We start from the raw sequence: 15,350 nt of genomic DNA on the forward strand, positions 1-15,350 counted from the left end.
CAGTAATAAATCGATTAGCCGATTTAGTACAAATTAGGTGTCGAGCTAATACGAACATTCGTCCGGAGTGATTTGATTTACCATTGACACCTAATTCGAACTAAACTTGCTAATCAATTTTATTATTAAAAATAGAAAATAGAAGTTTCATAAATGCTTAGGTGACAAATTGAAATTAGAAGCACACAATTTTTCAGTATGCTGAAAAATTATTCGAGAAGTGCATCAGACCGCGTTTCAAGCACACTGAAAAATTTCTTCATGGCCGGAGATGCGAGGATGGGGCGGCAATCCAATGCCACGTCAGAGGGAGGGGAAGTCCGGCGGTTTTTCTTAAAGGGGCAGAATGGGAAGCTCAACGTTAATTGGGTAGGAAGAGCATAAATAGCGGGTGCAAATATAAACACCGTTTTCTCAGTTCCTGCAAGTGAACGCATTAACCGCCACCATCACTCGCAAACTTTAAAAAGAACAAAAACCCTAAACCCTCCAGAGGCGCCTCTGAGAGTCAGTCACCGTCCCCAAACCAAAACCCTAAAACCTCTGGAGCCGTACGAATATTCCATACAGAACTCCATTGACTAAGTATTCATCAGCTTCTAGAGAGAGAGAGAGAGAGAGAGAGAGAGAGAGAGAGAGAGAGAGAGAGAGATGGCGACCTCGATTGCTGCTCAGCTAGAAGCCATAAAATCCGTGATACAAGCCGACACGGAGCCGTCGGGGTCCAGCAAGAAGCCGTTCACCCGCCCTTCCATTCTCTTCGACGCCAAAGAGGCCGCCGATATCGATGTCCACACCATTTTCTCCATAGCACTCCAAGGTCACTCTTCTTTTCTTTTTTGCTGTTTGTTTCTCGAGAAAATATAAGAGGGAAAATCGCTGATGCTCGCTATTGAAGTGAGCTAGTAATGTCTATAAATTGGCCTGTTAGTGTGCGTTTTGGATTCAATTTTTGTAGGAGTCAAGGCAAGCAACTTAATTTAGAGTTCAGTTTCTATTTTTTCCGCTAAATTAGTTCTTGAAATTGAATTATGTCTCTATTTTCAGGTCTGGAGGTCCTTGTAAGCGTCGACGAGCGATTTAGAATCTATAAGAATGACTTGTTCAGCCAAAAAAGCAAAGATTTGGATAGAGAGTTGATGGGCATTGAGGACAATAATCGGATTAATGCTTCGATTAGTTCATACTTACGGTTACTCTCAGGACACTTTGAGCTGTCATCATCAATCAAGACACTTGAGTACTTGATACGCAGATACAAGTAGGTGTTCATGTCAATTGTCTTTATTTCCTTTTTCAAATAATTTATGGGAAATTATCATCTCATGTTGTATCTGGGAATTTCAGGATTCATGTCTACAACTTTGAGGAATTAATTTTGTGTGGTTTGCCATACCATGACACCCACATTTTTGTTCGAATAGTTCAGTTGATTAACTTGAGGTTTGTAAGTTATAATTCTTCTACATTGTTCGTCATTTGCTGAAGTTAACAGAATTGACTTGATATTTCATTGTGATTCAGAAATAGTAAATGGAAATTTCTGGACGGCGTAAAAGCTTCTGGTGCACCACCACCTAGAAACGTTATAGTCCAGCAATGTATCCGTGATAAGGGGGTTTTGGAGATTTTATGCAACTATGTGAGTGTTTGCAACTCTAATTGGTTGTTTGATTACTTTATTGTCATGATTCTTTTTTATAAAAAAAGGAGCTTTTTTAATGACTGTTATCCTACAGGCATCCCCATCAAAGAAGTATCGCCCTTCAAGGACCGTGATAAAATTTTGCATGGCAGTTGTTATCGAGGTTTTGGGTTCTGCTACATCTGTTGACAGTGATGTTGTGAAGAGAATCCTACCGCTCGTTGCTTCTGGACTTGAGTCAGGCACAAAAGGACATCCAGAAAATAAGGTGAGGCTCTGCAAATTTTCATTTTGGAGATTTTAGCAGCTCCTGAAACCATTGTGCATTTGTTAAAACTGTACCAAAAATAGAAGAAGATTATAGTATGCTTTCTAGACACATACAAGGAATAGGAAAGCACAAAATATTGAAGGATGGGCTGAACTTGGATTACTTTGCCACATTAACATGCTCCGTTCGTCTTGCTCTGGGCTGCCTCTGTGATTTTTGTTTTCTTTTTCAGCTATGAAGTTTAAATTATAAATTCATTTTGTAGGCCGGAGCCCTGATGATTGTTGGTTTGCTAGCAAGTAAAGTTACATTATCTCCCAAGCTTGTGAAGAGTTTGATCAGGTCAATTGCTGAAATTGCTCGAGAGGAGGCAAAAGAGTCGGCTGATCTTCAATTGTTTCGCTTATCACTTATGACTTTGATCAACCTTGTTCAGGTACTGCTTTGTTCTGATATGCAGTAGATTGTAGCATTATTCCTGAATTTTACTGTGTCATTTCTCCTTGAATACTGGCTGACGTCTTTATAATAGATCATCTTTTTAGTTGGGTTGTGGTCATTGTCCCTTAATCCAGTGATCTTCCTATAACCCTCTTTCTTAATTGTTTTAAAGAAAAATGAAAATCCTTCAGTTAAGAGTCGTTTTATAAGAGTTACTGAATTTCCCGATTAGTAATATGGTTTTCTGCTTGTATGTATATATTTTCTTAAATTTCTTGTACTTATATGTTTCCATGAATTTTTTCAGTTGCAAGCTGTGGATATGTTCCCAATCAAGACTTTGGAGATTTTTATGGACATTAGGTAGTTCTTGGTTCCAATAAACTTCCATAAAGTTTAATACGTTCTGCAATTAGTTTCGTGTTCTCTAAGGTTATTTTCTACTTTAATTTTGAAGGGATATCGCTGGAATACTTTTGGGACTGTTTAACGAGTTCAATATTGATAGATTCATTTTGGTGCTTTTGGATTCTCTGGTTGATTACAGGTTAGAATCCAGTTTTAATTTTCACTTATTCTTGTAGACATTTCAATTCTCCTTCCTGTTTCATTCAACTTTGATCATTTGTTTGCAGTTCGTCTAATGAATCATGTCAGCTTGCTTTGATCTCGGTATTAGAGACAATTCCTTCCAAGAGTTTTGTTCAACATGTAGTTACTAAGGTCTTATCATCCTGCTTGCAAAATTCACAGAAAATAACAAATTCAACATCATCAATATCAGGTATTTTTGTTTTAAGTTTTTTATTTTTATTTTTAAAATTTTTATTCATGTTATATCTTTACAGGCATTCTTGTTCTGCTCTCTTTTTGAAAGTTATTGTTTAATGTGCCCATTCTTATGACTGCACTTGCTTTTCTTGTCATATGATTATGGAGCTGTTGTGTAAACATTCTTCTGCGCAAACTATTTCTAACTGTTTCCTATGCATTTCTCATCATAATTTTTGGTTGCCTTCTAGGAAGCTGGGTGAAGAAAATCTTAATTGTTCTTAGCAAGAAATATCCATCTGAACTACGGGGAGCGGTTCAGAAATTTCTTGATGTATGTTTCCGACCTTCGCTCTCTCGATACCCATGCATGCTTTCTTTGTTCTTGTTCAGGGTATTCTGACTTGACTTCTTGGACAGGAAAAGAATGTGCAAACTAAGAAAGGGGGCTCAGTATATGAAACTTTGGGTAAAATGTTGGATGGTGACTTGGACACGTCACTGGCTTTTTCGGAATCAAAAATTTGGTTTGGTTTGCATCATCCAAAGGTATTCTTGGTATCATCACATTTCTATTTCTATGTATGAATGTGTATGCTGTCAAGAAGTTGTGGAAGCAATATCCTGATGTAAGCTTGTGCTATTGTGTATTTTTGTAATGTGGCCTAGGCTGATGTTCGTCGCCGTGTACTGTCTGCATTGGGCACATCAGTTGTGCTGGAAGCCAAGGCTACTAATCCACAGGTAGCTTTGTGGTTGCAAAATCTGAAGAAGATATTGTTCAATTTTACTAATGCTGCATCAACCAAGTTGCAAATGTATCCAAATTTAATGTTTTGTTAGTTTTTCTTGATGGAGATGCTATTTGCAATTTCCCAATGCTTGTGATTTCTGGGTTATTGTTTTCACATAACTAAGGTCTTTTGGTAGTTTTGAAGTAGTTTTTATTACGTAATTAAATTTATTTAATTTTGTCGTTTTGTTTAGTATTTTTTTGGTATAATATAAATCTGGTTGGATTTGCTTTCTAATTAATGGGCACGTTTTCCTTTTCTCTTTTCGTGGTTGATATAATTAAAGTGTTCAACACTTAAAACTGGAAGTGTTTGTGTGCAAGAAGAAAGGGGGAGGTGCTGGGGGAGCGGGGGTGTTTGATATTCATGCATATGCATAAGCATTCTGTTACTTTCAGTGTCAAATCGTCCTGGCTTAGTTCATGATTTTATTTTTCTGTGTGCCAGAGTTTTGTAACCATCCAAGATGCCATATTGCGACAGCTTCATGATGATGATCTTACTGTTGTGCGGGCGGCTCTGTCTGTAGAGAAATTGTCCACTATAATAAATTCTTCCAATCTTGTTGAAGCACTGGATAATGTTCTTAAAAGATGTTTTAGTATTCTGATATCAAGTGAGTAACTATTAATTGAATGCTTTCCCTCCATATTTTATTCTCTCATGTTGAGTTTCCCTTACGCTGGCATGCACATGTCTAATTTTCAATCTTTTTTTCTTGCAGGTTCGTTGGAGAACACCAGTCTAGCATGTGATGTTGCTGTTTTGTGCCTGAATAACGCTAGCTCTGATATCCATGATAATGTTGACCGTTGCGATATACTTGCTGCCATGATATTTCCTCTACTCCTTGTTCTGCCTAAGGTTGTTTCCTTTTTGTCTAAGACATCAAATTTAATCTACCATTCTCCATTTCTCCAGTTCTTGCACCGACAAGTTGAAATTTTATTAAAAGATTCATGTTTCACCGCGTACAGACACAAAGGTTAAATTTGAAGGCTTTGGAATTAGCTAAGGAGGTAAAATGGCCACTTTTTGAGAATCTTGCTGGCGCAGCTTCCAGTACAGCAATTGTAAGTCATCTCGTTGTTAGCTCCACCATGCTTGCTCTCTTCAATTCTTTTCTTCAATTTACCATGAGTTGGGTAAAATGTTAAATAAGCTTTTAGAAAGCTGTGTGCTTTTGTATGGAGTGTAGTCTCTATTTCTATTTTGATTACTTTGTTTTTATTTTTGAGTTATGCATGGTTATCTGGTAGTGGTAAGTGTAATTCATGTGAAATGAGTAACTCTGAAGTTGTAAACCTGAATATAGGCATCACAACCAGGAAGGCTGTCCTCAATTAACATGGACACCATTACTGGTCTGGCCAGCAAGTTCTTGTTGCACCCTGAAGAATTTATGCCGTGGCTTATTAATAGTGCTAATGCCTTCGAGCCGTCAAGGACACTTTTTTTCTTGGTGATGATGCAGACACTTGTTATTCAGAAGAACGGTAAGTTCTCTTTTTCCATTCTATATCAGGAATCAATCAATCAATTGCTCTCTTGTGGTGGACTTTTGAACCCTTTTTCTGTGTTTTCACTTGTAAATATATGTATTGCCTATTGAATTCTGAAATGACTTCTCCCTACTTTTTGTACTTCTATTCTTTTAGCATAATTGCTGGTTTGTGTATCTTCTATGTCAATGTCTGTCCCTGTTGTTCTTGTCTTCCTCTCTCCTTTCTGTTTTGGCACTTAAAGAAATTGATTCTAGTTTTGTTCTTTATGTGTCAGAATCTGCTGAAACTTTGGCCCTTTTCGAAATTGGGTTTCCTGCACTAAAGACCGAATGGGAAGCATTTGAGTCTGTATGTGATAGCTCTATAGAGGAGGTATGAGAAAAACTCTCTAGAGCTAGCCTGAAATTTCAACTTCCAAATCTTACATTGATGCTGATGAGCTTTGTTGTTCCATATTTTTGTAGTTCGATACAGAGTTGCTAAATTGGGATTGCAGAACATTCCTTGATAAGCTTGATTCCAATTTGAAATCATTAAATACAAATATTCTCCTATGCCTAGTTTGGAAGTTAATGAAGGCATTTTTGTCCGTGATGCCTGCAAATGTCTCCGTGGTAAGTGATTCCTTATGTGTCTGCTTCTTGAGACTAGTACGTTAAGTGGTCATGGATACCTCTTGTAAAACAATGGACATGGGGATCACATCTGTATCTATTCGTGTTGTTATCTCTACTAAATGTGATATATGTTTTTTTAATTATTGCAGGATGATGATAAGAAGTGGGTTAGCTGGCTCAGGGACTTGTTTGTCTTTTTTTCAGTTTCTAAATTTAAGAAAGTTTTCAAAGAACACCGCCATTACCTTGTCACAAAGTGCAAGGTCTCTGCTGTTTGCTTCTTGCCCAAGTTTTTCACAGAAGAAGGTGAATTGCTCCCTTTCGATATATCTTCTGTGACTTTCTTTGGCTTTCCTTCTTTTGGAGCTTTTGATTCTTTGGCATTATTGTTACTCTGTATTTCTTTGCTCAAGGATCATCTTGAATTGACATATTGTGTGATTCACTTTACAGATGTTCCAGTTGCGGTCCAAGTTGAGAGTCTTAATTGTTTTACATATCTCTGTCGTCAACCAGAAGTTAGATTGCCAATCCAACTTCTTGCGGAATTTCCATCTGTTCTTGTTCCATTGGATAGTTATGATCAGGTACCTCGGCGGTCTTTTCTCTTTTCTTATTGTATTTTCCCTTGGCTGACTAGATGAAACTATGTGGAGTAAAACGGTTAATTGGTTAGCTGTTTACTTCCCTGTCAAGTGTTTTTATTATTTTCTGCGTTTCATTATGCTATAAGCACAGGCAGTTAACTTCGTTTGCTGGGATTTATTCTCGGTTTGTGCCCTTCTTCCAGGATATAAGAAATGCTGCCATGAGCTGTATTGAGGGGTTACTCACACTTTGGGCTCATGTTGACTCTTCGAGCAAGAAAAATGGTATTACTTGGAATAAATACTTTTTACCCTTTCCCATTTTGTTTTTATAAGTGCCTAACTGAGCTTGTAAAATGCCAGGAAACCATGCAACTTGGATACATTTTCTTGGTAAGCTTTTGGACTTGGTGGTTCAGCAAAAAAGACTCATCTTATCAGACAAAAACTTTCTTCCTTCCCTTTTGGCCTCTTCGCTCAGCCCATCCTACGAGAGCTTCATGTCACCAAAGAATATTGAGCTAAGGTGATATAGTGTTTTTATTTTTGCCTTTGTTTAACCACCACACTCAGCATCACTATTTCATCTTACACATTCATCTAGGATGAGCCTTGGTTTGTTGCTTCTAACTTGGCTGTTGAAGAAATTTGTCTTCAATTAATTTCTTCCACGGTTGCATTTCTTATGAAAATGTTCGCTTTGTTATGTTGGTGATGCGGTTAATATGGTCTAAAGTTCATTGTCGAGCATGATAATAATACATTTTATTGTTAACTTTAACACGGAATTTTTTGTAGGGTTGATCAATCTACAAGAGAGAAGATTCTTGCTTTCATTTTAAATTCCGCCCTGAAACTGCCTGATTATGCAAAGGTTGTTTTTGATCTGCTGTTACCTTCCAAATCCTGCTCTTCTTCTAAATGCTTTTTGTTATAATTACTATTGTTTTTGAAAATTACCATCAGCTACATAGGAATTAACGGAGTTGATTGTTTCTGTCAGCTTTCAATTTTATCTTTGCTTAAAGGAATGGGCAATGCCATTTTACATGATAGAGAGATGAAGTCATTTTTATCACTGCTTTTGAAGAGACACAGTCAAGATTGTGTCTCCAGCCGTAGTTTGTCAAAAACTGAAGTTCAGATACTATGCCATCTACTGGAGGTAAGTCAACGATGTTCTCAAAGTTTTGTTTGACTTTATGCACACATACTTCATCTTACTTTTACTCTGTAATGAGAAACTTGGCTTCTTCCTATTCTAGAGTTGTGCTATGCCTTCTTCATCAGATAAGCATGTTTCAGAGGATCATTTGTTGGAGGCTTTGAAGGTGAGAAACTATCAACTAGATTGTTGTGCATCCTGGTCATCAATGTTAAATCCTTTAACCTTACATGTGTTGACATTACTTTTTGCTATTCTAGTTGGATGGTTTGGCTCCAGAAGACCCTGCTGTTATGCAGCCTTGTCTAACTGTTCTGCACAAGCTTAATGGTCAAATATACAGTGGGCTAGAGACAGAAATACAGGTTAACTTTTCTGTTTTTTAAGAATTATGCATGTATGATGTATGTTGCTTGGGCAACATCAATGAGCTCTTTTGATAATTTGTTAATGTGTTTATTTATATTCAAAAGTATGAATTTGAAGTAAAGATTCGTCCGTAGGTCACTAACAAGGGTAAATTACAAACATGTGACACCTATGTTAGTTCTCATCGTTTTTCCCTGAATTCCCTTATCTCCAGACGTAGCCACTGAACATTGACATCCTGTGAATTGTTAAACTGTTCTTATTTGTCACTTCACTGAAGCGTAGAGATTTGTCCATAAATTGGAGATAGCAAATCCAGATAGGCTAAATTTGTCATCATTTTTTTGTATTGTGCAGGACCTTCTGTTTCGAAGACTTCTTTCTTTATTTCGGAATGCTAATGGTGATATTCAAAACGAAACTAGAGCGGCGCTGCTGCGGTTAAATGTTTGTTCTTCCTTCTCTGCCTCTATCTCCTTTTTTCTTTTTCTTTTTTGGGTTAATTTTGTGCTATTTGGTTTTGCTTTGCTTCATATGTTGTCAGACTAGCTAGTTTTGCCTGAAAAATGTGATGCTAGAGATTACTAATATATTTTTTGAACATTCAGCAAGTCTGTGATTGAGATTGGGTACTTTTTCTTGGAGTTGGTTTATGTTTAGTTCATTGAACCATTGTGCATAGCATACAACTCATTTGCATACGTTTGGATGTATCAGATTACCTGCTCTACTATCATTCGGACACTTGATTACATGGTTAAAGACAGAACTGGTTCAGTGCATGGAAAGAAGAAAATGAAATTAGTAGGTCATCCGAAGTCCAGCCAGTCCCATGATTTGTCATGTAATGGAGAAAATGCGCTCTCTCTCCTTGGATCCCTCCTTGAAGTTTTGCTATTTAAGAAAGACATAGAGAACAGGTTGGTACTTTCTTATGCTACCACTGTTTTTAACAAACTAGAAAGTGAGGTTTTGATACCTTTTTAGACTAATTGCTTTCTATTTGTTTGTTGTAGGGATTCTCTTTTGGGGTCACTATTTAAACTTCTTTCCAAAACATTTTCCGATGAGTGGGTACACGGTGTTCTTGACCAGGATGAAAAGTGTATTCAAGTCCCTTCTAACAATTCTGACTCTTTGTCAAGCACAATAAGTTCCATACAACAGACATTGCTGATAATCCTAGAAGATATTTGTTCTTCTCTAACACATTCAGTTTCATTGGGGGTATGCTACGATATTTGGAATTTGAATTTGTGTTTTAGAGATGCTGACCGTACCATATTTTTATAGAGTTTAGTAGCCTGCATTTCTTTAATTTTGTATCCTTTAATTTTGTGGCAGGATGACATATTACATGAGATTGATGTCAAAATGTTGGTTGAGTGCGCCCATTCTGCAAAAGATGGAGTTACTCGCAACCATGTATTTTCACTGATTTCCTCTATCACAAAGATTATTCCGGAAAAAGTTTTGGAGCATATACTGGATATTTTTACTGTTATAGGTGAAGCAGCAGTCACACAGGTTTGTTGATATACTTTACTGTTTTTAACTAGCTAATGTTGTGCCTTGCACTGTCAACTTCTGGCCTGAGTTCTACTCTCTCACTGTGTAGAATAGTCATGGTTTATATTTTATTGTGTAGATCGACAGCCATTCACAGCGTGTGTTTGAGGATCTTATATCTACAGTTGTACCATGCTGGTTATCTGGGTCAGGCAACAATGACAAATTGCTCCAGGTAATTTTTTACTGTTTTCAATGGTGAAGCTAGCAACTTGGACTGGGGGTTGATGTTTGTAACCATATTGTGATTTCATTGGCTCTTCAGATTTTTATCAATGTATTGCCTGAAGTTGCGGAGCATAGAAGGCTATCAATCATTGTATACCTACTGAGGTACTGTTGGTTTAAACATTTTTGAAATTCATCTTATTTTCCCTTTTTTAGGTTCCGCTTATGTTGTATGTTCATATGCAGGACCTTGGGAGAGGCAAATAGTTTGGCTTCATTACTTGTCCTTCTCTTCCGTTCATTGGTTACACGAAAAGGATTATTTTGCTTTGAAAGCATGCATACTTCAGATAGCTCCACAGCTTCATTACAGAGAGAGTGGGAATATTCTCTGGGTCTTCAAATATGTGAGCAATATTCATGCATGATATGGCTTCCCCCTTTGGTTTTGATGCTTAAACAAATAGGAGCTGGTATTCAGTCTCAAGAACTGTTTATCGAATTGTTAATTGCTATGCGATTCACCTTAAACAAATTGCAAGATCCAGAATTTGCCTTCAAGCTTGCATCGAGGGAAGATGCAGAAAAAATTCAGGTACTGATTTTTCACAAATAAGAGTTCAATATAAGAAGAATGTTAATTTACATAGGCTAATTAATAATGATGAGATCTGTTAAATTGATCAACGAATATCTTCCTTATTGTTATGAATATTTTTTTCCTTAGAAATTAGTTGATATCTATGTTTTGGTATGTCCTTCGTTAAGGTTGAGCGACTATTTTCTGCTAAAATATGCAGGCTACGCTGGAAGAGCTCATGGAGCAGGTTGTCTCTATCCAGCAACTTGTCGATGCAACAAGGAAGAAAAGGAGTATCCATGTTTCTGTTAGGAAAGAGTTGAAGGAGTGCATGCATGCTGTATTAAGGACTATTACAGTGGTCATGATGCCCCAGACACACTTCAGTGGTATCACTAAGTTGCTTGGCCATACAGATAGAAATGTGGCAAAGAAGGTACTTATTGTATTCTACTTCTAGGACTTATAAATGTCTATATGCATGCATACGTATTTATGTGTATCTGTATATGTATTTGAAAACCTGAGTAGGATTTGGAGGCTGCTAAGTATCAATTACTGTAATATGTCATAGTTCAATTTAACTGAAGTGTGAGATATCATTGACAACTGAGTTAAACACCGATTTGTGTGATTGGATATTTTAGCACTTCTTGTTTCTGCTTTATGTTAGGTTGACAAAATTGGAAATTTGTAAAAAATGATTTGGCCTGAAAGTGTAAAAAGTAAAAGACTAAATCATAGTGCAAGAACTGGATACTTGATAATGATTTTCGTAGCAAGAAAACCTTGAAACAACTGGCTGAAAAGCAGATAGTAATGACCCTGTTCTGCGCCCAATGTGTAATCATGTCATGATATAGTTAGCAGTCGAATAGTGGTTCCTTGGTCTATTAATATTGTCTTTGCTTACAAGTGCCTTGTAATATCAATTATTCAATTTGCATTATGATAGGGAGTATTTTTTTCACATTAAGTTCAATTTTTGGGCAGGCACTTGGACTCTTGTGTGAAACAGTTAGGGAGCATGACATGGTCCGACCAAAGCAAAAACATAAATCCATTTCCAGTGATCGGTGGCAGCATCTGGACGAGAATTCTCTTGAATCGTTTCACAGTATGTGTTTGAAAATTGTTCAGTTAGTTGATGATTCATCAGATGATGTGGAAGTCTCCTTGAAGGTGGCAGCGGCTTTGGCTCTAGAAGTTCTGGCCCATAGGTTTTCTTCTAATCATTCCATCTTCATTGAGTGTCTACCATATGTAACAAAAAATATCAGTATGCACGACTTGGCAGTGTCCTCTAGCTGCCTTCAAGCAACTGGTGCTTTGATTAATGTGCTCGGGCACAGGGCACTATCTAAGCTTCCTCACATAATGGAAAACTTGGTTAGGATTTCTCGCAAAATATTTGTATCTTCAGATATGAAAACCATATCTGGTGTGGGTGGCATGGATATTGTGTTACAAATACCAAAGGAATCTCTTATTTTATCTATTCTAGTCACTTTGGAAGCTGTTGTAGTTAAGCTAGGAGGTTTCTTGAACCCCTATCTTGAAGAAATTACAAGAATTATGGTGCTTGATCTTGATTATGCGTCAGGGTCTGATCCAAAACTGAAAATGAAAGCTGACTCAGTTCGAAGGCTCATCACTGAGAATATCCCTGTAAGCATCTGAACAATGTTTTTATTGTATTATTGCTTATAGTAAAATGGGTTTTCCCCTTATTATGTCATCTCACGTAATATCAATTCCGGTTATGTTATCCAGGTTCGACTTGCCCTACCGCCCTTGCTGAAAATATACTCTAGTACGGTTGAGTCTGGTGATTTGAGCTTAGCAGTTTATTTTGGAATGCTGGAAAACATGATTGGTAGAATGGATAGATCATCTGTTAGTGGTTACCATGCTAAGATTTTTGACCTCTGCTTGCTTGCTCTTGATCTACGTCGCCAACATCCTGCATCTGTTCAGAAAATTGATGATGTAGAGAAGATTGTGTTCAATGCAATGATTGCTCTCACTATGAAACTCACTGAGAGCCTGTTCAAGCCTCTTTTCATTAGGAGTATTGATTGGGCAGAGTCAGATGTGGAAGATATTGCAAGTATGGGAAATATACCGAGGGCTATATCTTTCTATGGTCTGGTAAATAAACTTGCTGAGAACCATCGGTGAGTCAGTTCTTCCTGTTTGTGCTTACAGTTACCAGAAGTTACTTGTAGTGATTTGATTGCCCTTCTGTGTTTTGTGTGGGTGTGTGTGTGTGTCTGTGGTGCCAGTCTGTGAATTTGGTTTACGATTGGGGCCCTTGATTTCAGAGATTGGGTTGAATATGTGATGCATGACTGCGACAAATAATAGTTATTTCTTCACATTAAATTTTGTGCGTTCTTGTGGGTAAAAAATGGTATTAAATGGATTCAGCTGGTGTCTGATGATCTAACTTGCTGCATCTTAGGATTGATCATTGCATCACCTTTTTTTAAGTCTTATTTTGTTTGATTTCCTTATTCAGGGACTGATAATTCAAGTGAATTCATAATTTATTTTATGCTAATTTCATTATTTTAAACTGCAGATCTCTTTTTGTTCCTTACTTCAAATACTTGGTGGAGGGTTGTGTGCGTTACCTTACTGTTGCTGGAGATGTGAATACTTCTGGTTCAACACGAAAAAAGAAGGCTAAAATTCAGGAAGGGAAGGACAACAGTATATTGCTTGGCAACTGGCATCTCAGGGCTTTGGTGTTATCGTCTTTACACAAGTGTTTTCTCTATGATACTGGAAGCCTGAAGTTTTTGGACTCTTCAAATTTTCAGGTCAGTCCATCTTTTATTTTCAAATATTGTATCCAGGGATAAGTAATGTGTATAATTTCTTAGTTTATATTGGATGCCATTGAGCCCTTCAAGTCAGGAGAGACAAGAGGGGAAAAAGGGAGATTTTAATGGAGGGAACCTGTAATTAAAGATATTTTTTTTCGAAATTATTTCTCAAAATTAAAGATATTCAGTTGGTCACGACGTGAAGAATTTTAAAGGGATGGAGGGAACCTTTTTATGTTTCTTCAGCGATGATGTTGTCTATATAAACTTTGTATGTGTTCTTGGTCTTCTACCTTGTGAAAAAATTTCATCTGAGTTGTTGGAACCAACCTTCTATATTTTCTTTAGCCTCTTCTCGACCTTGGAATGAAAGATAGGTTCTTGAAGACACATTGCCTTTTAGAATTTGGAAGATTCATTATGTTATGCCATTATTTCTGTTATTTATTAAAGCTGCTTGAATTTGCAGGTTCTACTGAAACCCATTGTTTCACAGCTCGTCGCTGAACCACCATCGTCTCTAGAAGAGCATCCAGACATACCATCCGTGGAGGAAGTTGATAATTTATTGGTGGTTTGTATTGGTCAAATGGCTGTGACTGCAGGAAGTGACCTTTTATGGAAGCCCTTGAATTATGAGGTGATTTTCTTTTTCATGATATTTTACGCTTATGTACACAAATCTCTACTTTGTTCTTGTCTTTGTCACAGTCCAGATTCATATGAAGAAGTTCGACTTTACATAGGTTTCTTAAAATAGCCGAACACGTGGTTTTTCCAGCCTTTTCTTCGATTTTCTCTCTTTTAGTTCAAAGATTAAGCTTCTCTTCCTGCATGTTTGTCTTTGTGTTCTTACACTTTTACATTGTGAATCCAGGTGCTGATGCAGACACGCAGTGACAAGGTACGGACCCGAATTTTGGGCCTGAGAATTGTTAAGTATCTATTGGAGCATCTGAGGGAAGAATATCTGGTATTCCTGCCCGAGACCATTCCGATCTTGGGAGAACTGCTCGAGGATGTGGAGCTCCCTGTTAAGTCTCTTGCGCAGTCGATTCTCAAGGATATGGAGACCATGAGTGGTGAAAGCCTCAGAGAGTACCTGTGAATGCAATTCATACGCTGACGTTGGCCGAGCTTTTCTGTATCCCAGTGGTCGTTTTGCTCTGTTTATGACGGCAACGCAGGCTCCCTCGTCTTAGGGATTGGTTTATGTGTGGTCCTAGTGGAACTGCAAAAATTTTGATCGTTTTGGTTTATGGAATGGTTCGGACAGCGCCCGAAATTTTTACCTTCGTTTCATAGAGGGTGGTGTTGTATACACAGGCGCAGCCCCTAAGTTGGGCGTTTAAATTTTGTAGTTTTATTTGCATATAGTTTTCAAAGTTCGTATTTGCTCCTTTGCAATTCTCTTCGCAACCACAACAACGAAGCTATATCCACTAAGTGGAATTCTGAACTTGGTTTTGCACCAACTCTTTCATTAGCTTCAAGTACCACGTCTTTCTTGAAGTCTTTTTCCAAGTTTTTGTAGGTCTTTCTCCTCATTTTTGTAGTCCGCATCTGGTCATTTACGAGTAAGAAAAACAAGATAATACATGGCTTTGACAGAACATGTGGTATTAAAGCCCAGAACGGTAATTGAAATTCATAACAGTCCATAGTTTATAAAAATAGAGTTTTAACGAAAAACCTATGATACTGTTTATTGTAATGAAAAATCATATTTTTACATTAAAATGTTAATCCTGGTGCTATTCATTTTACTCTATTTTGTCCTTATTGTTAAAACTTAAAGTTTTCAAACCTTTAGTTTTTCTTTATAAAAATGACCATATAAATGTTCTTTTTACAACTCTCGCTTAATATTACGGTTTATATTTCTCTATTTATAAGTGAGATGACTCGTGTGGATGACGATACAAAATTATTATGACATATTCATTGTGTGCTGTACTGCCTTAGTCCAATTCCCCCACTGCTCGAAACTTTGTAGGGTTCTGTCAGGTAGGGGGTGTTAAATTATTGAATTTAACG

The 15,350-nt window shown here is 37.3% G+C and overlaps 1 protein-coding gene across 1 annotated transcript; it reads left to right on the top strand.

The window, feature by feature from the left end:
• Positions 1-435: 435 nt before the first annotated feature.
• Positions 436-14,772, top strand: LOC137733723 (uncharacterized protein At3g06530-like). The gene is made up of 39 exons (XM_068472888.1): positions 436-820; positions 1,048-1,261; positions 1,348-1,443; positions 1,525-1,642; positions 1,740-1,913; positions 2,182-2,352; positions 2,665-2,720; positions 2,815-2,904; positions 2,993-3,141; positions 3,380-3,462; positions 3,549-3,677; positions 3,798-3,872; positions 4,370-4,538; positions 4,647-4,786; positions 4,900-4,995; positions 5,238-5,418; positions 5,702-5,799; positions 5,892-6,041; positions 6,194-6,350; positions 6,498-6,631; positions 6,835-6,916; positions 6,995-7,157; positions 7,430-7,505; positions 7,635-7,796; positions 7,897-7,962; positions 8,057-8,161; positions 8,523-8,612; positions 8,883-9,085; positions 9,182-9,392; positions 9,510-9,692; positions 9,814-9,909; positions 10,000-10,067; positions 10,149-10,497; positions 10,703-10,918; positions 11,476-12,150; positions 12,256-12,659; positions 13,067-13,307; positions 13,783-13,953; positions 14,191-14,772. The coding sequence occupies exons 1-39, from the start codon at positions 652-654 to the stop codon at positions 14,419-14,421; spliced, it is 6,441 nt and encodes a 2,146-aa protein (XP_068328989.1). The 5' UTR covers positions 436-651; the 3' UTR covers positions 14,422-14,772.
• The last annotated feature ends 578 nt before the right edge of the window (positions 14,773-15,350 follow it).

This window comes from Pyrus communis, chromosome 5, assembly GCF_963583255.1.
Source record: "Pyrus communis chromosome 5, drPyrComm1.1, whole genome shotgun sequence".
Taxonomy (NCBI): Eukaryota; Viridiplantae; Streptophyta; class Magnoliopsida; order Rosales; family Rosaceae; genus Pyrus; species Pyrus communis.

Bases quoted from the DNA above. Each gene is read 5' to 3' on its own strand.
- LOC137733723 (XM_068472888.1), top strand. From the start codon at position 652: ATGGCGACCTCGATTGCTGCTCAGCTAGAAGCCATAAAATCCGTGATA. The intron at 7,963-8,056 runs GTGAGAAACTAT...TTGCTATTCTAG, and splicing joins ATTTGTTGGAGGCTTTGAAG to TTGGATGGTTTGGCTCCAGA. The intron at 8,162-8,522 runs GTTAACTTTTCT...TGTATTGTGCAG, and splicing joins GGCTAGAGACAGAAATACAG to GACCTTCTGTTTCGAAGACT.